Source organism: Tachyglossus aculeatus, chromosome X5 (genome assembly GCF_015852505.1).
Source record: "Tachyglossus aculeatus isolate mTacAcu1 chromosome X5, mTacAcu1.pri, whole genome shotgun sequence".
NCBI classification, from domain to species: domain Eukaryota; kingdom Metazoa; phylum Chordata; class Mammalia; order Monotremata; family Tachyglossidae; genus Tachyglossus; species Tachyglossus aculeatus.
The window spans coordinates 2,762,111-2,783,107 of NC_052097.1; the positions used below are offsets into that span (position 1 = coordinate 2,762,111).

General features: G+C 46.2%; 1 protein-coding gene across 3 annotated transcripts in view; it reads left to right on the forward strand.

The window, feature by feature from the left end:
- CEP135 (centrosomal protein 135) overlaps positions 1-20,997 on the forward strand; it is a 46,349-nt gene that overhangs the window by 24,094 nt on the left and 1,258 nt on the right. For 2 of the 3 annotated variants that reach the window (XR_005456524.1, XM_038769321.1), the window contains exons 12-24: positions 646-786; positions 1,306-1,383; positions 1,501-1,652; positions 3,083-3,198; positions 3,370-3,524; positions 4,883-4,938; positions 6,296-6,464; positions 9,763-9,873; positions 10,833-11,018; positions 12,672-12,881; positions 15,948-16,150; positions 18,018-18,122; positions 18,991-19,119. Coding sequence is in view for 2 of the 3 variants with exons in the window: in XM_038769321.1 (XP_038625249.1) it covers positions 646-786; positions 1,306-1,383; positions 1,501-1,652; positions 3,083-3,198; positions 3,370-3,524; positions 4,883-4,938; positions 6,296-6,464; positions 9,763-9,873; positions 10,833-11,018; positions 12,672-12,881; positions 15,948-16,150; positions 18,018-18,122; positions 18,991-19,096 (1,788 nt within the window). In the remaining variant the exon portion in view is untranslated. The remainder of the gene's footprint in view (positions 1-645; positions 787-1,305; positions 1,384-1,500; positions 1,653-3,082; positions 3,199-3,369; positions 3,525-4,882; positions 4,939-6,295; positions 6,465-9,762; positions 9,874-10,832; positions 11,019-12,671; positions 12,882-15,947; positions 16,151-18,017; positions 18,123-18,990; positions 19,120-20,997) is intronic. The other variant, XM_038769322.1, reaches the window with a different exon arrangement.

The window sequence follows — 20,997 nt, forward strand, 5'->3', positions numbered from 1 at the left end:
TAATCCCCATTGTCCAAATGAGGCACCTGAGGCACGGAGGAGTTAAAGTGATTGATCCATGGTCACCCAGCAGACAAGTGATAGAACTGGGATTAAAACCCAGGTTCTTCTGACTCCGGAGCCCATGCTCTAGCCACTAGGTCACACTGCTTCTTATGTTAAGGAATAACTCACGTTGTGGTACTTGCCGAAACCATGATTTTGTATTTTCTAGACAAACTTGTGTTATTAGACCGCTGTCTCCCAATTTCCTGACAGCATTCTAGCTAAAACGCTTAGTGCAAATTTGCATTAGGGCAGACCTGAATGTTATGTAGGTTTCCTGAGATCCTTTTTTTATTATTATTTCAGAGCAGGACTTCTTCTGTCAGTGATGAGAAGCAAAATTATCTATCAGCTTTTTTTTTGACAGGAACGCGACTAATCAACATCACAGACTCCAGCCAATAAACTTTTCAGCTAATTGGAAACTCTCTGCGGAATTGTACTCTGCCAAGCTCTTAGTACAGTGCCCTAGACACAAACAGTAAACGTTCAGTAAATACCATTGATTGATTCATTCATTAATGGTGATTAGGGCAGGCCTCTAAAATGGTAACAAATTTTACACCGCAACTATTCATTTGTACTTTTTCATCCTTTAAGGCACAGGATGAATTAAGCGCTCTCCGAAGGGATGCAGTGTCTCAAGATGTTCTTTGCCGACTGGAAGAGGAGAAGGAAAATGCATTAGCTGATTTAAGAAGACTGATCAAGGAAAAAGAATGTTTAAGAGAAAAGTTAAAGGTGAATGTTTTGCGTTTATTTCATTTTTTAAAATCTGCACAGTGGTTATTCCAAGTTATCTATATTACAGTTGGGTATAGAAAATTAAAATAAATGAATAAATGGGGATAACTGAACACATTGCAAGTGTGGAAATAGCCAAATCCAATTAGTTTCTACCTGGGGCTGAATTCGGAGGGAGGGTGCTAAAATGGAAGCTGGACAGGAGTGTGATTTGACCTGAGCAGCTAGTTTTGTGACACCTGGGCCAATGTCCCTGGCCTAACCTGTCTTTCTCAGTAAGGCAACCAATCAATCAATCAATCAATCAGTCGATCAGTGGTGTTTATTGAGCGCTTACTATGTGCAGAGCACCGTACTAAGTGCTTGGGAGAGGACAGTATAAGAGAGTTGGTAGGCACGTTCCCTGCCCACAACGAACTCACAGTCGAGTGTAAACCCAGGTCAGTATGGAGTTTCTGATGGTTCAAAGGTTTTCAGCATAGCCTGTGATTTTTCATTCAAGTTGTCTTACCTCAGAACCAACAGGACTTGACCATTCTGGGGAAATCAGAGTTAGAATACAAGATTGAAGAGCTGAAAAACACCAACTACGAGGTGAAACTGAACTCTGCTTTTACACGATGACTTTTCGGTTGAAAGAAAAACGAACGCGTGTGTTCAAGATGGTTTTTTTTTTCATAATTAGAAACTCTTCTCCTGTTTTAACTCTAGCTTGAAACCGAAAGGTTTGATTTGAAGTCTAAAGTATCCCAAATGAGAGAGACGATAGCTTCGTTGGAGGGCGAACTAAAGGTCCAGTCACAGAAACGCATCCAAGCTTCCGAAGACTCATCTCAACAGCAGACGGAGCTGAACTCACTTCGGTAAGCTCTGACGTTAAGATAGTTGAACACCTACCTTGATATGATCGAAACACACTTCGGTAAGCCCTGACATTCAGAGGGTTGAACACGTACTTTGATACTGGGCAGAATCCCAGGTCCATTGAGCCTTCTGCTTGAGGGGTGGGTTTCCCTGTGGTCATAGAAGGCGAGTCAGGCCCTCATTGGGTCTCAGCCCCAAACCCCTTTACCCCCTACCAAAGGAGTGGGAAGATGCTGCTCTCTGCATTCAAATCCCAGTGTTCCCAAGGCCCTCATAGCCAACTAACCATTCAATCAGTAGTATTTATTGAGTGTTTTCTGTGTGCAGAGCACTGCCACTTTAAGTGCTTGAGAAGTACCGTTTCGTAGTAAATAGAGCAAGAGCCTGGGAGTCCGAGGACCTGGGCTCTAATCCCGGCTCCGCCACTTGTCTACTGCTGTGTGACCTTGGACAGGTCACTTCTCAGGGCCTCAGTTACCTCATCTGTAAAATGGAGATTAAGACTGTGAGCCCCGTATGGGCCTGCATCCAACTGGATTATCTTATATCTACTTCAGCGCTTAGTTCGATACTAAGCACAATGTAGGCCCATAGCAAATACCATTCCAAGAAAAAAATAGCGCTTGGGCGAGTACAGTACAGTAGAGATGGTAGGTCTGATCCCTTCCCTCAGGGAGCTTACATTCCTCTATCCCCCTCTTCCCTATGAGCCTTTGGACAACGCAGAGGAGACGGACGGCTTGAGGGAATCTCCTCCCTCCACATAATGTCAGTTCCGGGCTTTTTTAGGGGGGAACTGGTACCCGCAGCTTCACTCAGGGCTTGACAGACGACGGGTGAAGCAAGTGGCCAGCCCACCCCTAACGGTCACAAATGGACCCAAAAGCAAGGGCCGGCACACTGACCGTTGGCCTGGGCCTTTTTTTTTGGTGGTGGTATTTTCTAAGTGCTTACTACGTGCCATGCTCTATATTAAGCGCTGGGGTAGATACAAGGCAGTCAGGTTGGACACACTCCACGTCTCCCACACCGGGTCACAGTTTTAATCACCAGTTGACAGATGAGGTAACTGAGGCACAGAGGTTAAGTGACTTGCCCAAGATCACACAGCATTGGAACCCAGGTCCTGCTGACTCCTAGGCCTGGGCTTACCCATTAGGCCACGCTGCCATGATGATGGTGGGAACACTTAGCAGCAGGTTGCGTGGGATGGGGACTGCCCTTGTACCGCCTTCCCTGGTCCCGGCTGTCAGCTCTTAATAAGTACCCTGGTTATGCGGTGGGAAAGCGGAGCCGAGGCCATCTCAGCGCCGTTGCCCACGGGCCTTGTCCAGTTGAAGCGGGCAGGGTGAATAAAACAGGTCGCATGGTGGTGCCCCCACCTCAGCACTCAGCGTGCCCTTCCGTCATTTTGGGGTGGGCTCCACAGGCTCCTCAATGACCAGCTCCAGCGCTCCCTTGATGACTTCCAGCACCGCCTGTCCGTGAAGAGGGACGAGCTTCAGTCGGCCCAGGCCCAGATCGCCGCCCTGGAAGACAAAATAGGTGAGCGGGCTCATTCATTCATTCATTCATTCAATCGTATTTATTGAACGCTTACTGTATGCCGAGCACTGTACTGAGCGCTTGGGAAAGTACACTACAACAGCGTGCGGTCGGGTGAAGCGGTCATTTACCATCTCCCTCGCTCCTCTCTGGATTCCTCCCGGGGTCTAGATTCGTTCAGCCGAAAGATCACCTGCCAAGACGAGGAAGTGAATACGCTCAAGAGGGCCGTGTGTGTCCTGGACAGGGAAAAGGACCATCTTCAGGAGACGGTGGATGAGAAGACCGAGAGGCTCGCATGTTTAGATGATAACTTAGCCAATAAGGTATGCAGGCGGGCCAGGATGTCACATCTCCGTCCGATTCAGAGATCAGGAAGGAGAGAAGCCGTCGGTCCGGGCCACTGAGACGTGAATGTACTCCTATAGACAAGGTTGGGCTACCATATTGTACCCAAACCAAAAACCGGGAGCCCCCTTAAAACCATGACTTGAGCAGTGACCGACACATAGAACTAGCTGCACTAATTGTCATCTGTGCCGACTCCAAAATTCCAAAGACTCATTTCCCTCCACAAGAGTCCCCCCAAAACCCATTCTTTTGTCCTTGAACTGGGTCCCGGGCGATTGTAGAATAGGTTTTCATAGGACTTGCTCAATTCAGGAGGGGCAAGCTGCAGTCTCTGGCCTTTTTTCTGTCCTTTTAATTTTTTTCTCTCCATTTTTCAGCTACGCTTCTATTTCCGTCTCCCCTCGTGTGGGTATGTCTTTCTCTCTACCTCTCGTCGTCACACTAACACATCCTCCCTTTCTCCCTCTCCCTGATTCCCTCCCCTGCCAATCACATCTTCTCTTTCTCCCCACTGACTCTTATGTGTTTCTATCCTCTTTTTTCCTTGGCAGGAAAATGGGAGAACTTTAGCAGGGAGTAGGGGAGATGACTAGTCATTGGTTCTATCCCTCACCTCCTGAGATGAAGGCCACGGTCTCAGTTGCTCTCCTCTAGACTGAAAACTCCTTGCGGGCAGGGATCATGTCTACCAACTCGTACTGTACTCTCCCAAGTGCTCAGTACAGCACTCTGCACGGAGCGCTCTGTAAATGTCATTGTTCTGTTGATTGATTGCAGGTAGAAGGGGGGTTATATTGAGGTTCAGGGGCCCGGGGCCTACATGTGCCACTCCTCTCGAGCCAATTCGAGTGTAAGCTCATTGTGGGAAGGGAACATGTCTCCCGACTCTGTTATATTGTTTTATCGTACTCTCCCAAGTGCTTAGTACAGTCCTCTGCACTTAATGAGTGCTCAATAAATGCAGTGGGTTGATAAAAATGGCAAGCGGGCAGCAACTCTTAGGAGAGGTTTATAGTCAAACCAGGCCTGATTATTAAGCCCAGTCCATCCTTTGATTGTCCCCAGGATCACTGAAAACCCCCAACTCTTATTATTGTTATACTGGACTCTCCCAAGCGCTTAGTACAGTGCTCTGCATACAGTAAGCACTCAATAAATACGATCGGGTGAATCTCGGGATCATTTGGCCCATTTCCAAGGAACGTATTAAAAACCGATCTCTCGGCATGCCTGTATCTAAGTCTGCAAATGAGTACACAGGCAATATTCAAGTGTCAATTTCCCTGATGGAACTTTGGGGCTTTTTATACTAAAATATTTGTAATTTCCTCAGGAAAAAGCCATTGCCCACCTGAAACTAACCCTGACAGAGCTGGAGTCAGCCACAGAGTAAGTCATGACCAAAACAGGCCCGTTCTGGCTTCCACGTTATACATTTTCAAGGAGAGTCACCAGCCTTTGGATGTTTCCCGCTTAAACAAACGGAATCTGGATCCGCCCAGCTGTGGCAGCCCCTTGTCAGGCCCTGCACGGAGGGTCAGGGGGGTGGCAGGCTGTCTGCCAGGCTGGAGGGGCTTAAGGGGTCCTGCCCTCAGAAGCCCTGAGTGACGCCTTGGCTTCATTGCTCTTGGGCATTTGGAGAGCGCGAAGATGGCCAGAAGTGGGTTCCAAACCAAATTCTAAATTAAAACTTCAGGGAAAAGTTATGTGGGTAAAAGGGAGCATTCAGAATGCCTGCATTTCCAGTGACGGCCGTACTTAACAACTGGACCTTGGGAAGCGCCATCTTTAACACTTGGGGTTGCTCTCCCCGACTGAGGCGCTTAAGTCTAAAAGGCAACAAGGATAATAAGCACTCTCAAAGTGTCCTTTAGTGAGGGGGATTTGTCACAAAAGAGCTGTAGTTTGTGCCCAGTGGAAGAAGCAAAGGCCTGGGAATCAGAGGACCTGGGTTCTAATCCTAGCTCTGCCACTTACCTACTTGTGTGACTTTGAGCAAGTCACTTCTCTGCGCCTCAGTTTCCTCATAAGCAAAATGAGGATTATCTTGTGTCCACCCCAAAACTTAGTACATGCTAGGCACATAGTAAGCACTTAACAAATACCACTATTATTATTAGTAGTAGTAGAAGACCCAAATTCAGAAGACAGTGGCATTCTCTTTTACATCTTTTGAGAATCCCTTGGTTTCTTGTCAGCTTTGGAATAGTAATAATAATAATAATAATAATAATGGTATTTGCTAAGCGCTTACTATGTGCACTGTTCTAAATACTGGGGAGGTTTACAAGGTGATCAGGTTGTCCAACGGGGGGCTCACAGTTTTAACCCCATTTTACAGATGAGGCAACTGAGGCACAGAGAAGTTAAGTGACTTGCCCAAAGTCACACAGCTGACAGTTGGCGGAGCCGGGATTTGAACCCATGACGTCTGACTCCAAAGCCCGGGCTCTTTCCGCTGAGCCACGCTGCTTCTACCCCGTTTCTGGACCCTTTATTTCCTCCCATAACATTCAGCATCTGCCCAGATTATTTACTTCTTTGGTCGGTTCTGTTTGAAATTGAGCACTGTAGGTGATTAGCTCATTAAAAATGCCGTTATCTGACAGGGCGGCCATTTCCTAGTAAAGCAGCCTTTATTTAGTGCGTTATTGATCTGGTGAATATTGAAAAGCTTTTGAGCCTTCAGCACTTCCCGTTTTAAAAGAAATTTTAATTAAGGTTTTCCAAACCGCCCCCTTGACAGCCGCCTGAAGGACACCTTGAGTAACCGGGACCGGGAAGTGGCCTCCCTTCGCCGCCAGCTTGACACCGTCCACCTGGAGCTCGGAGAGCAAGAGCGGTCCAAGGAGGTGGCTGTTAAGGAAATCAGGAGGTTGCAGGACGATCTGGCCACCATGACCAGAGAAAACCAGGTATGGAAAGACGAGGGAGTCAGTTGCAGCCAAATCTCCTGTGGAGTTGAGACCGGGAGGTTTCCTTTCCCGCCGATCAGTTGCGGTATCTTGGTAAAGACGCGTCGAGTAACACACTGACCCAGTTGGCCAGATTTCGACACCCAATCGGCAGCCTGAAGCAGGAGGCCGAACAATATTTGGCCACTTTTTCTCTCTCCTCCCCGCCGTGGTATTTGTTAAGTGCTTACTATGATCGGCACTGTACTAAGCACTGAGGTAGATACAGATTAATCGGGTTAGACTCAGTCCCTATCCCACGTGGGCTCACAATCTTAATCCCTACTTTACAGGTAAGAGAACAGAGGCACGGAGAAGTAAAGTGACATGCCCAAAGTTACAAAGCAGACAAGCGGGAGTGCCAGGATTAGAACCCAGGTCCTTCTTACGCTCAGGCCTGTGCTGTAGCCACTAGGCCACGCTGCTTCTTTCCTCCTCACTCGGGAGGGAGGAAAAGAGGGTCTGGTTCTGGTTCTCCCCCTTCTAGACTGTGAGCCCGCTGTTGGGTAGGAACCGTTTCTATACGTTGCCAACTTGTACTTCCCAAGCGCTTAGTACAGTGCTCTGCACACAGTAAGCGCTCAATAAATACGATTGATTGATTGATTGATTAGTACAGTGCTCTGCACACTGTAAGCGCTCAATAAATGTGATTGAATGAATGAATGAATGGTTCTTCCTGCACTCAGGGTTTGAGCATGGTCTGTCAGTTCTGTGGTACTGTACTTTCCCAAGTGCTTAGTACAGTGCTCTGCCCATAGTAAGCACTCACTGAATACCATTGATTGATTGATTGATTTGAGGTGCCCCCCCGAAGGAAAAATCTGTTCCTACAATGACTGTGCATTATAATACAGTACCTAGTGCTTAGTACAGTGTCATTCCCTCTGCCTGTGCTCAGGAAAAATATTGAGTGGTCTAATCTAGTCCCAGCCTTTCTCTACATTTTGTAAAACACAGGGCCTCTGGCTCCCAGGTTGATTTTCTGACACAGGTGGATTAGTTTTTTCCAACTCTTCGGCTCCTGTTTCCTGATGCACCTCATAGATTCCTCTATAGGAACAGGGTTTATGTAGGTTTATAGTGTTTATACCGGTTCTAATCCCAGCTCTGCCACTTATCTCCTGTGTGACCTTGGGTAAGTCACGTCACTTCTCTGGGCCTCATTTCCCTCAACCGTAAAATGGAATAAAGAATGTGAGCCCTATTCTATGACAGGAACTGGGTCCAATCTGATTATGTTGTATCTATCCCGGTGCTTAGAATACAGTGTTCGACACATAATAAGCACTTAACAAATACCATTACTTATAATTGTTATTAGTGTAATACCGAAAATTCCTCTTGCCAAGTTTGTGTAAGTATGGCTCCAGATCTACATACACGCTCGTTTTGGGCAGGGAATGTCATTTTTTATTGTTGTATTGTACTTTCCCCAATAATAATAATAATAATGATATTTGTTCAGTGCTTACTATGTGTCAAGCACTGTTCTAAGCGCTGGGATAGATAATAATCATAATAATAATGGCATTTTTTAAGCACTTACTATGTGCAAAGCACTGTTCTAAGCGCTGGGGGGGATACAAGGTGATCAGGTTGTCCCACGTGGGGCTCACAGTCTTAATCCCCATTTTACAGAGGAGGTAACTGAGGCTCAGAGAAGTTAAGTGACTTGCCCAAGGTCACACAGCAGACATGGCAGAGGCGGGATTCAAACCCACGACCTCCGACTCCAAAGCCCGTGCTCTTTCCACTAAGCCACGCTGCTCCTCTTTCCCAAACAGTTAGTACAGTGGTCTGCACACAGTAAGCGCTCAATAAATACACTTGAATGAATGAATCTCCTCATCACATACTACTTGACATAAAGGATGGTGCTAGGCTGTACTAAGCGCTTAGTACAGTGCTCTGCACACAGTAAACGCTCAATAAATGTGATTGATTGATTGATAGACACAGTATCATAGTTCAAACCAAGGCGACAGAGCCCGGCCTCAGAAGAGTTGATATTCTTAAGGGAAAAAACACAGATGTTGACATCTGACGATTTGCATTTGGACCAAACATAATACACCCAGTTCTTGTACAATACAACAGTTGCGTGTTCTCGCCAAATCTCACGTGAAAGCAAATTCGCACCATAACTCCATGGCTGAATGAATGCTTCCTAATTCCCCAACCGCGTTCTAAGTAGTTACGGCTTGTATTAAGCCATATAATGGCATTTATTAAGTAACCAGTAGGCCAGCACACTGTACTAAGCGCTTGGAAAAGCACAACAGAAGCCCAAGGCACATTCCCTGCCCACAATCAATCAAGCAGTCAGGGGTTCTTACACTGTAACAGGGGAAGCAGACAGGAAAATATTTACAAACAGACTAATCAGAACAAATAATGGACGGACAGCGGATAAAACAAATATCTATTTTAACGATGATATTTTATTAAACACTCTTTTATGCACTGTAAGTACTCGCTAAGCACAGAGGGGATGTGGCTTCACCCAACGTGTACTTATGTTTCTGAGCCTCTTGTAGTGAAGGACTGATCTTATTCTTTGGGCGTTAACCTTCGACTGCTACGTTCTGTGGTTGGCAAAAGCCTTCATATTTGTTAGGAAAAAGTAACTTTTAAATTATGGGCTTCATCTGAATGGCGTTCCAAGATAGATTTGAAAAAGTAGTGAAACCTTTTTGTGGGTGGCAAAGGGATTGGTGTCTGTTGTATCTGCTCCAGAGCCTAAAACGGTGTTTGGTATTTAGTAAATAAATATCATCATCATTGCCATGATTGTTTTTGAGACTCATCGTAGAAGAAGCATAGGCCTGTGAGTCAAGAGATCTAGGTTCTAATCCCAACTCCGCCACTTACCTGCTGTGTGACCTTGGGTGGTCACTTAACCTCTCTGTGCCTCAGTTCCCTCTTCTGCTGAATGGGGATTTGATACGTGTTCTCCCTCCTACCTGGACTGTGAGCCCTATGTATCTTATATCTACTCCAGCCCTCAGTGCAGTGCTTGGCACATAAAGGTGCTTGACAAAAAACATTTTTTTATTATTATTGTTGTTATTATCAGCATTCTTCCACCCAGTTAAGTCTCTTGGAAGATTTGTTAAAATGCAAGATTTGATCAACTGTTACCCAGAGGGTAAATCAAGATTCCCGATCAACAGGAGACAGAGCCATCAATTTACAAAGTGCTTAAGTGTGGCACTGTCATTTTATTACTTTGTCTTTAATGGTGGCCATTTTGTAGGCCATCTCAGCCGAACTGGAAGCAGCAGTGCGGGAAAAAGAAGAAATGAAAACCAGAGTTCATAATTACATAACGGAAGTGTCCAGATTCGAAAGCCTAATGGCTGCGAAGGTGAGAAAATTCCCTTTTTTGGTTGGATGTGGGTGGTGTTGCTTAGGAGACTTCTGGGAGCGCTTTTGTTGAGGAGAATGGATCATGTCACTGGGCCCTCAGAGTGCAGTTGGTTTCCGCAATAAAATCCGGGTCTCCCCCTGCCCCTACCTCCGGAATCGCTTACTGCTGCTGAGGATTGCACTAAAGGGGATCCTGAAGTCTTCCTACTCCCTTCCAAAGGTGGGAACCTGGCCCAAAGGCAGAGAGAGAGATCATTTGTACATATTTATTACTCTATTTTATTTGCACATATTTACTATATTTATTTTATTAATGTTGTATATATATAGCTATAATTCTATTTTTTCTGATGGTATTGACACCTAGCTGTTTTGTTTTTTTGTCTGTCTTCCCCCTTCTAGACCGTGAGCCCACTGTTGGCTAGGGACCGTCTCTATATGTTGCCAATTTGTACTTCCCAAGCGCTTAGTACAGTGCTGTGCACACAGTAAGCGCTCAATAAATACAATTGAATGAATGAGTAGACACCCCCCCCGCCCCACCACCGTGGCGTCATTTACTTTTTTAGTATTGGATAGTGAAGCTTTTAAATGATCAATTTGAAGACTTCTGCTCCACCTTCCATTTTGAGTGGTTCTAATCCAAAAGGCTGGTCCTTCCCCGCTTCTGTTGGTATGAAGGTACGGAGGCGAGAGGCCTTTTCTGCAGAGAAATTCAGATTAGGGGCTTCCGATCAACCAAGCGATCCATCAGTGGCATGATGGAGAACGCCTACTGTGTGCAGAGCACGGTAAGAGGAGCCTGGGAGGGTACGATAGAGGTAGAGAATCCCGTTCCTGCCCTTGAGGAGATTGCCGTCTAAATGGCAGCTTGGAGCAGGCCCTATGTCTCAGGTGACCACATTCCCTCCTTTTTCATATCGGAATCATCTTCAAAGTGATTTTTCTTTCTGTTAGGAGCAAGAAAACCGGGACCTGCTAGATAAATTTCAGATGCTTCACAGTCAAGCTGAAGACTGGGAGGTCAAGGCCCATCACGCCGAGGGAGAAAGCAGCTCAATCCGACTTGAACTCCTCTCCGTCGACACGGATAGGAGGCACTTGAGAGAGAGAGTGGAGTTCCTGGAGAAGGAGATTCAGGAGGTAGCAGCCAACTTCCTCTATTAAAGTTGATCCAGGGCTAGTAAGGAGGCTTAAATAATAGTACCCCCCCTTTTTTAAAAAAAAAAAAAAGGCATTCATTAAGCACTTACTACGTGGCCATCCCTGTTCTCAGCATTGGGATTGACAGGGTTGTCAGGTTGGACACAGTCCCTAATCTGCATGGAGCTCCTTGTCTAGGAAGGAGGGAGTAGGATTTAATCCCCATTTTATAGATGAGGAAACTGAGGTGCAGAGAAGTGACGTGACTCGCCCACGGTCACCCAGAAGACAAGTGACAGAGCCAGAATTAGAACCCAGGTCCTCTGAGTCCCAGTTCTGTGCTCTTTCCACTAGTCCATGCTGCTTCTCTTTCGATCTGTCTTTTGCCCGAGAATCAGTGATGGGGTAGTTGCTGGGCCCTGGGGCTCAGAAAAGAATACTGGGCCTGGGTCAGCATACTTCAGAGGTCTGAACAAGATCAATCAATCAATCAATCGTATTTATTGAGCGCTTACTGTGGGCAGAGCACTGTACTAAGCGCTTGGGAAGTACAAGTTGGCAACATATAGAGACAGTCCCTACCCAACAGTGGGCTCACTTTTGAAGTAATGCTCCAGCCAGCAGGCCTTGAGGGGCCTAAAACTGTGACGCCTTTAAAAAAAAATTGTATTTGCTAAGCGCTTACTAGGTGCCTGGCAGTATACTAAGCGCTGGGGTAGATACAAGCTAATCAAGTTGGACACAGTCCCTGTTCCACATGGGGGGCAAAGCCTTCATCCACATTTTACAGGTGAGACAACTGAGGCCCAGAGAAGTGAAGTGACTTCCCCGAAGTCACACAGCAGACAAGTGGCAGAGGCAGGGTTAGAACCAAGGTCCTTTTGACTCCCAGATGGGGGCTCTACCTACTAGGCCACGTTGGATCCACCCTCCCCATCTAGATTGTGAACTCATTGTGGGCAGGGGATGTGTCTGTTTAGTGTTCTTTTGGACTTTCCCAAGCGCTTAGTTTAGTGCTGTGCACACAGTAAGTGCTCAATAAAGGCTGACTGACTGAATGACTCTTACAAGAGATTCAAGGTGACCCAGGCCTGCACCAGTTTGGGCAGCTCTTTGCCACAGGATGCAGGGGCAGAGAGATCATGGACTCCATAAATGGAGTAACCTCCGTTATAGCATCGGGCATGGAAGCTTTTAAATGATTGGTCTGAAGACTTCTGCTCCATCTCCCATTTTGCGGAGCTCCAGTCCAAGAGGCCGAAGCTTCCCCGCTTCCATTGGCATGAGAGTACAGAGGTGAGAGGCCTTTTCCGTGGAGCTTCTGATCAGTCAAGCGATCCATCAGTGGCCTGGTGGAGAACGCCTACTGTGTGCAGAACACTTTAAGAGGCGCCTGGATGGGTATGATAGGGCTACAGAATCCCGTTCCTGCCCTCAAGGAGAAAGCCCACCATTTCTAGGGGTGTCCTGAGTCCATCCTGGGGGAGTCCCATTGTCCGATCACGTTCGGTCACCACCAGAGCAGCCAGGGTCTCGTCCCCCCGTCCGCCCCAGGGCTTTGGGAATTTCTAACGGGAGAGAAAGAACCCCACTGACTGAACGTGGAAGTAGAACCAGGTGGCTGACGGCACTCCTCGATCTCCCCTTTGCCAGCACATGAGTGCTCATCAAGCGTACGAGACTCAGATCTCCTCCGCGGCCAAAGCCAAAGCCAGGCTGGAGGAAGAACTCCGGCGAGAGAAAGACGAGAAGTCATCCGCCCTGGCCGACTTGTCGTCGGTCCGAGAACTCTGCATTAAACTTGATTCCGGCAAAGAGGTCATTTCGCGGCAGTTCGCCTCCAAAAACATCGAGCTCGAAAGGGTAAGATGCAAAACACCCTTCAGCTGTCCTTGGCTGCTGGAATTTATTCGTTCACTCATTCAATCATATTTATTGAGCGCTTACTGTGTGCAAAGCACTGTACTGAGTGGACAATATAACAACAAACACGCCCATTCCTGCCCATACCGAGCTCACAGTCTAGAGGGGAAGACAGACATCAATATGAATAATAGATAAATTACAGATATATAGTAATTTATTCTATTCATATCTGTATATACCTGTTTGTATATATATATGCACTGTGGGGATGGGAGGGAGGATGAATGAAGGAGCAATTTAGAGTGGTGCAAAAGGGAGTGGAGAAGAGAGTGGAGCAGATGTGTCTTCAATAAGGCTTTGAAGTATGGGAGAGGAATTATCTGTTTGATATATCAGAGGAGGCAAGGTGTTCCAGGACAGAGGTAGGATGTGGGTGAGAGGTTGGCAGCGAGATAGACGAGAGGTTTGATTCCATTGTACATTTGATGTTTTCTTTGGACAGCTCCTGTAAATAGTTTTATGTTTGTCTCCTCCATTAGAGTGTAAGCTCCTTGTGTGTAGGGAAAATACCACGTCGTTATTACTAGTGCTATTACAATCACCCTAAACAGTCACATAGTTATTACACAATCACATTAACTCACCCACTCACTCTGACTGTAAGCTGTTTGTGGACAGGGAACATGTGTTCATTCATTCAGTCAGTCATATTTACGGAGTGCTTACTGCAGGCAGAACACTGTACTAAATGCTTGGTAGAATACAATACAACCATAAACAGGCACATTCCCTGCCCAACAACTCTGACTCGTATTGTAGTCTCCCAGGCACTTAGTACAGTGTGGTGCACACAGTAAGTGCCCAGTAAATACCTGTGATTCATTGACTTGCTGTATGATGGAGATTTGTGAGAATCCCCTTCATTCTCAGTGTTCTCTCAGAACTCCTATCCAGGGCTCTTAAATTTGCCTTAGCAATTGTTGCCCACCATTTTGTAGAAAACTCACAACTTCAAGCTCGACTTTGTTCCTCCTTCCTTCTTAAAGACAGCAATGTGATTCTCTAGGTACTGTCAAAGAGTCATCATCGTGGCCCCTGTCTTTAGCCACAGAACGCAAAGCAGGAAACAGCAAAATCAGAAATCAGTGTGAGAGGAGTACTTATGAACTTCCTCTTAAAAATGGAAGGAAAGGAGTCTTAGGAAGGACATTCGTGCTTCTGGGTTCCAAGAGCTTGGCTGGGTTTTGTGAGTTCTTTCGGGATGTTATTGTGTGATGTTTTCCTGAAGGAAACACTTCTGGAGGTGTGTTAAATAAAATTAAAAGTTCTTAGATTTGTTGCCAGGGTTTTATTTGTTTTCATGGTAATTGTTAAGTGCTTACTGTTTGTCAAGCACTGTTCCGAGCCTTGGGATAGATACAGGTTATTCAGGCTAGAAACAATCCCGGTCCCCCATGGAGCTCACAGTCCACAGGTGAATAGGTATTGAATCCTCACTTCGCGGTTGAGGAAACTGAGGCACAGAGAAGTTAAGGGATTTGCCCAAGTTCCCACAGCAGGCAAATGGTAGTTAGAGCTGAGATTAGAACTCAGGTCCTCTAGCTCCCAGGCCTGGGCTTTGTCAACTAGGCCACACTGCTCCAGGGTTTCCTGAAATCTAGTCATCTCAAATAATGCCTCAGAATGTGTGTTAAGCAGATCACAGCTTGACAAAATTAGTTCTAAGTCGTTAATCATTTCAAACTGAAAAATTTGTATAAAACATTACATTTATTTTAACGCTGGGCCTTGTCAAATGGAAGTTTTCCAAAACCTTGGAATTAAGTCCGTCAATAAAGCCTGGATTTAGAATTTTCTCATAGAGTGCAAATTGTTTTATTCAATACTGGGACATATTACGCTAGAACTTTAGTTCGAACTTAAATACTTTCCTAATTTGGATCAGTTTGTGTTTGCTGGAAGAAATCTAGCCCACTTCATAAGTGACAATTAAAAAAAAAAATTAGTTCTTTTAAATGACTGGCCAACCGTTTGATTTATTGTCTTGAAATGCCTCTGGGGGCACACCTCTCTCTTTATGAAGTCTTTTTTGTCCTATTTGAAAGATGTCCTTAAAAAATATATTGGTTATCGGATATCGGTTATTAAAATCCTGGTTAGCCTTCTGTAGGGAAGCAGCCTGGCCTAGGGGAAAGAGCATAGGCCTGAGAGTCAGAGGCCCTGGATTCTAATCCTGGCTCTGCCACATTCCTGCTGTGTGACCTAGGGCAAGACACTTAATTTCTCTGTGCCTCAGTTCCCTCGCCTGCAAAATGGGGGTTCAATATCTGTCTTCCTCCTACTGTGAGCTCTATGTGGGACCGGTTTATCTTGTACCTACCCCAGCGCTTAGTAAAGTGCTTGCCATATAGTAAGCGCTTAACAAATACCCCGATTACTATTATTATTATTAGCCAGGAGGGCTAGGGGAATTTGCGGGGCAAAAAGCGAGGGGGCTGGAAAGAGTTCTAGTGCCGCCCACCTCCGATCCTCTTCCCGTCCCCCTCACTCCTGTCCTTCTCCAGCTCCTTTGGATTGGCACTTGCATCTGTGACCTCTGGGCATTTGATATTCACCCCACCCTCAACCTCACAGCACTTATGTACATGTCTTTAAATCGTATATTATAAATTCTGCATTTATAGTAATGTCTTTCCCCCACCATAGACTGTAAGCTCACTGTGGGCAGGGAATGAATTTGTTCAATCTGTTGTGATGAATTCCCCCAAGCGCTGAATGCAGTGCTCTGTGCATTGTAAGAGCTCCACAAATCCCACTGATTGGGCCTGACTGCCTCCCCCGCACCGGCCCAAAGCTCTGAACTCCTCATCCCACCTTGAGGATGACACCCTCCACCCGCTCACAGGACCCTTTAATTCAAAGTACTGTGTTTGGCTTTGCAACTTGGTTGAAGAAGGCGATAAATCCTTAGCATCCAGGCAACACTTTATAACACTATATGGACCTTGGCTGTAAAACCGGCTACCATCTCATTGAAGTCATTCCTGTTTTGTTTCTCGATAGGTCCTGGCAGAACTAGACGACGCGAGGACGGAGTCAGAGCTGCTGAAGAAGCAGTTATCCAGCGAGAGGCTTTCAGTTAAAAACCTCGAAACCTTGTTAGCTACCAACAGAGACAAAGAATTCCATAACCATTTAACCTCCCATGAGAAGGATTCTGAAATTCAGCTTCTTAAAGACAAGTTGACGCTTTCAGAGAGCAAACTGTGAGTTTCTGAAAGCGCCCCCCGTTCCTATTAGGGTCTGAGGCCAATGCCTTTCTCTTGGAAATGGAAATGGAAAGAGCCCGGGCCTGCGAGTTAGAAGGACCTGGGTTCTAATCCCGGCTCTGCCACTTATCTGCCGAGTGCCTTGGGTGAGTCACTTCTCTGGGCCTCACTTCCCTCACCTGTAAAATGGGGGTGAAGACTGAGCCCCATGTGGGACAGGGACTGTGTCCAACCTGATTAGCTTGTATTTACCCTAACGCTTACGACAGTGCTTGACACAAAGTAAGTGCTTCTCATTGCGGGCAAGCAGTATGTCTGTTTATTGTTGTATTGTACTTTCCCAAGCTCTTAGTACAGTGCTCTGCACACAGTAAGCACTCAGTAATTATGATTGAATGAAATACCAGCATTATTATTATTATATAATATTCTGGTGGGGGGGGGGGAGTGTCCTCATTTTGAATCAATCAAGCATTTGTATTTATTGAGCACTTATTGTTTCCAGGGCACCCTACTAAGTGCTTGGGAGAGTGCAGTGCAGCAGAGCTAGCAGTCTAGAGGGGAAGACAGAAAAACACTAATAGAAATAAATTGAAATACTCCATTAGCTAGGATGATTTGGGAATAGACATGTCAAAGTAACTGGGGTCTTCATGCTGCTTCCTGATTTTTTTTTCTTTTCCCCAACCTGAGTGGGGTCCCTCATTCCGTGACTGCACTCTCCAGGGAATGCCGGTTTGTTGGTTCAGGGCAGCCCACAGGATGCCAGACCGCCTACTGAAATGTCAGGAAGATCAGGGCCAGCCCAGGGCACTGCTGAACTGCCGCCTAAGTTCTCATGGAGCTAAAATGAACTGTCTCTCTTGAAGATTAGTTTCTCAAGGCTGGTGTGTCTCTCCCTAGTAAACACTGAACTATCCAGGGTCTGCGCCCTTCACCGACCAAGGACCTATGTAGGTGACATTGGAAATGTCGCAAAAGGAGCCCAAGCCCACATAAAATAATGTGCACCGGGATAGCTAGCAAATCTGGGAAAATAAGCAATATTTCATTTCACAATAGCGAGCAGCTAACCTTGTGCCAGATCAGTTTAGCTCATCCATTTTCCTTCATTACTGCCACTGGCCTAGACAAAGCTTGTCCTTTATTCTGGACCGTTCTTATTCTGGTGACTTCGAATTGGAAGTTCACGTGGTCATAAGAACCTTTTGAAGGGATCCACTTTGTCTCCTAGTATTTAGCGTGGGGTAACCATCGGACAGTGCTCTTTTACATCTAGTAAAACTGAAATCTTTTCCGTATTTTGGACCCAGAAAATCCCTATGTCCCCTCTTTATCTGGATCCAGAACTGGGCTGGGCTGGGTATGTATGTGTGTATGTGTTGATGCCAAGTAGATGACATAGATTTTTAGACTGAGCCCACTGTTGAGTAGGGACTGCCTCTATATGTTGCCAACTTGTATTTCCCAAGCGCTTAGTACAGTGCTCTGCACACAGTAAGCACTCAATAAATACGATTGATGATAGATAAAATATAAGCAGATCGGACACAGTCCCTCGCCTACATGGGGTTCACAGTCTGAGGGAAACGCAACAAATGTTTCATCCCTATTTTGTGAATGAGGAAACTGAGGTTTCTTAACCAGCGAAGTTAAGAGACGTGCCCAAAGTCACACAGCAAGCGACAGAACTGGGATAAGAACCCAAGTCTCCTGACTCCCGAGTCCATGTCCTTTCCATTAGGCCACGCTGCATCTCAGCTCTTATAAACTCTTTCAATGTCCTTCCAGAAGAGTCTTGAAAATGCCAACTCGCCTAAGACTATTTTTCATTGTTTTCTGCGACTTTTCTGTGTGTGTTTAGAACCAGTCACAATCGAGAGACCGCCATGCTCCGAACCAAAGTTGCCCAGCTGCAAACTGACTACGATGTTTTAAAAAGGCAACTGACAACTGAAAGGTTTGAACGGTAAGGAAGCCTGCTTCGTCTTTTTTTAATGGTATGTAATTCATTCAGTCGTATTTATTGAGCGCTTACTGTGTGCAAAGCGCTGTACTAAGCACTTGGGAGACTACAGTACAACAACAAAGAGACACATTGTATTTATTAAGCGCTTACTATTCTCCAGGCACTGGGGAAGATACAAAGTAATCAGGTTGGACACAGTCCATGCCCCACATGGGGCTCACAGCCTTAATCCTCATTTAACAGATGAGGGAACTGAGGCACAGAGAAGGGAAGTGACTTGCCTATGGTCACACAGCAGACCAGTGGCAGGTACCACAGGCAAATACTATTGTTATTATTATTGTTGTGTAATTATGCCATATAGTTATGTTGTAATAACAACAGTGGTATTTATTAAGTGCTTATCAAGTACCAAGTGCTGTCCTGAGTACTGTGGTTAGATACAGGATCATCAGATCCCACCTGGGGTTCACAGTTTCAGGTAGGTGGGAAAACAGGGATTGAATCCCCATTTTGCAGACAAGGGAACTGAGGGCCACAGAAGTGAAGTGACTTGTCCAGGGTCACATAGCAGGCAAGCGGCAAAGCCAGGCTTAGAATCCAGGTCCTCTGATTCCCGGGCCGCAGCTCTTTTGAGTAGGCCATGCTGCTCCTAGACTGTGAGCCCGCTGTTGGGTAGGGACCGTCTCTATATGTTGCCAACTTGTACTTCCCAAGCGCTTAATACAGTGCTCTGCGCACAGTAAGCGCTCAATAAATACGATTGAATGAATGAATGCTCCGCTAGAATTTGAACGCTCGCGCATGCGATAAAGAAAAATATAAAATCGCAAGTTCCTCAAGGGTCACCAACTTCCAATCTTGACAGCGAACGTGCAATCCAGGAGATGCGGCGGCACGGCCTCCCCACATCTTCCCTGCGCTCCTCGTCTCCCCTGAGCTCCACCCCGAGATCTCCAGAACGCCGGTCTTGACCAGCGGCAGCTCCCTCCGAGAAGTACGTGACCTCTAACCGTGTCCGAGGACGTCGCCCGGGCCCTCCGAGGGAATCCAGGAGCCCCTGGGGGATTCCGTCTAAACCAACCCTCTCCGCCGGTTCTTAAGACCCAACAGACGTCTGGCCTCAGCGCCTCAGTGACCTCATCTGTAAAATGGGGATTAAGATTCTGGGCTCCCTGTGGGACAGGGGCTGTGTTCGACCTGATTAACTTGTATCTACCCCGGTGCTTAGAACAGTGCTTGGCACGTAGTAAGCGCTTAACAAATACCACTATTATTATTACTACTCCTTCTTACTCTTTTTAATGGTATTTCATTCAGTCAGTCATATTTATTGAACAGACTATGTCCAACCAGATTAATTTATATCTACCCCAGGGCTCAGAGGAGCCGTGCTTGGTGCATAGTAAGCACTTAACAAATATCATCTTTGTATTTAATATGGTTAATTGTTAAGGAGGCTTGAGTTTTCAGGCCTTGAATCCTCACCCTGGCTGTACGAGGGGTCCCTGGTCCGGTCTGGGGGTGCATAATAATAATAATAATTGTGATACTTGTTAAGCGCGTACTATGTATCAGGCACTGTAAGAAGCACTGGGCCGGATACAAGCAAATCAGGTTAGACATAGTCCCTGTCCCTCATAAGGCTCACAGTCTTAATCCCCATTTTCCAAACGAGGGAACTGAGGCTCAGAGAAGTGAATTGCCTTGCCCAAGGCCACAGAGCAGGCAGAAGGCGAAGCCGCGCTTAAAAGCCTTGACCTTCTGACTTCCAGGCCGTGGGTTCTATCTACTAGGCCACACTGCTTCTCTAAGAAATCTCTTACCGGGGTGAGAAACCCCACCACAGCCTGTCAGTTTATCTCTTTCTAATCCCTCCCTCAGCCTCACACCGCTTATGCCCCAACTCTAACTTATTTATATTCACGCCTGTCTCCCCATTCTAGACCGTAAATTCATTGTGGGCAGGAAATGTCTCTACCAACTCTGTAATATTGTAAGGTCCCAAGTGCTTAGTACAGTGCCCTGCGCACAGTAAGTGCTCAATAAATACGGTTGTTGGATTGATTGATTAATCTGAGTCGAAGCTTCAGACCGAGCCCAGCGCCCATCATCTCCTTGGGGCTCTCTACCTCACCTGCAGCCCCGGCTTGGAAATCCCTCCAAATAAAAAGTAAGAACCCAATTCCCGATTGCCTCCTTTGGCAAAGTACTAAGTCAGTCAGTGGTATTTATTGAGTGCTTACTGTTTACAGGGCACCCCACTAAGCACCTGGGAAAGTACACTGCAACAAGTCTTCTAGGCTTTAAGCCTGGTATGGGCAGCGATTGTCTTTCTGTATTGCTGAATTGTACTTTCCGAGTGCTTTAGTACAGTGCTCTGCATACAGTAAGCGCTCAGTAAATACGTTTGAATGAATGAAAGTGTTCGCAGGCGCGATCCCTGCCCACAAAGAGCTTCCAGTCCACAAGTGGGGTTCACAGGGTACAGAACATATTCAAGTAAATCAAGCCTTGTTGAATACCATTCAGACTAAGGCTGGGTGAAGTATAAGACGTATTCCAGGCCCTGTGCCAATCAGAGAGCTGGCAGTGCTCTGCTGGGCCTTTAATAATAAAGGAATAAGTAATTACGGTATTTGTTAAGCGCTTACTATGTGTCAAGCACTCTTCTAAGCACTGGGAGAGATACAAGCTAAACAGGTTGGACACAGTCCCTGTCCCACGTGGGGCTCACTTAAGCCCCAGAGCACATCCAAGTACTTCTTAACTGTTTTTCTAAGCCTAAAAATAAAGCAAACCCTTATCTCCCACACTTCTATAATGGCCAGGGAATAGCCGGCTGCTGGTGCATTCAGAGGAGGAGAAAGAGTTA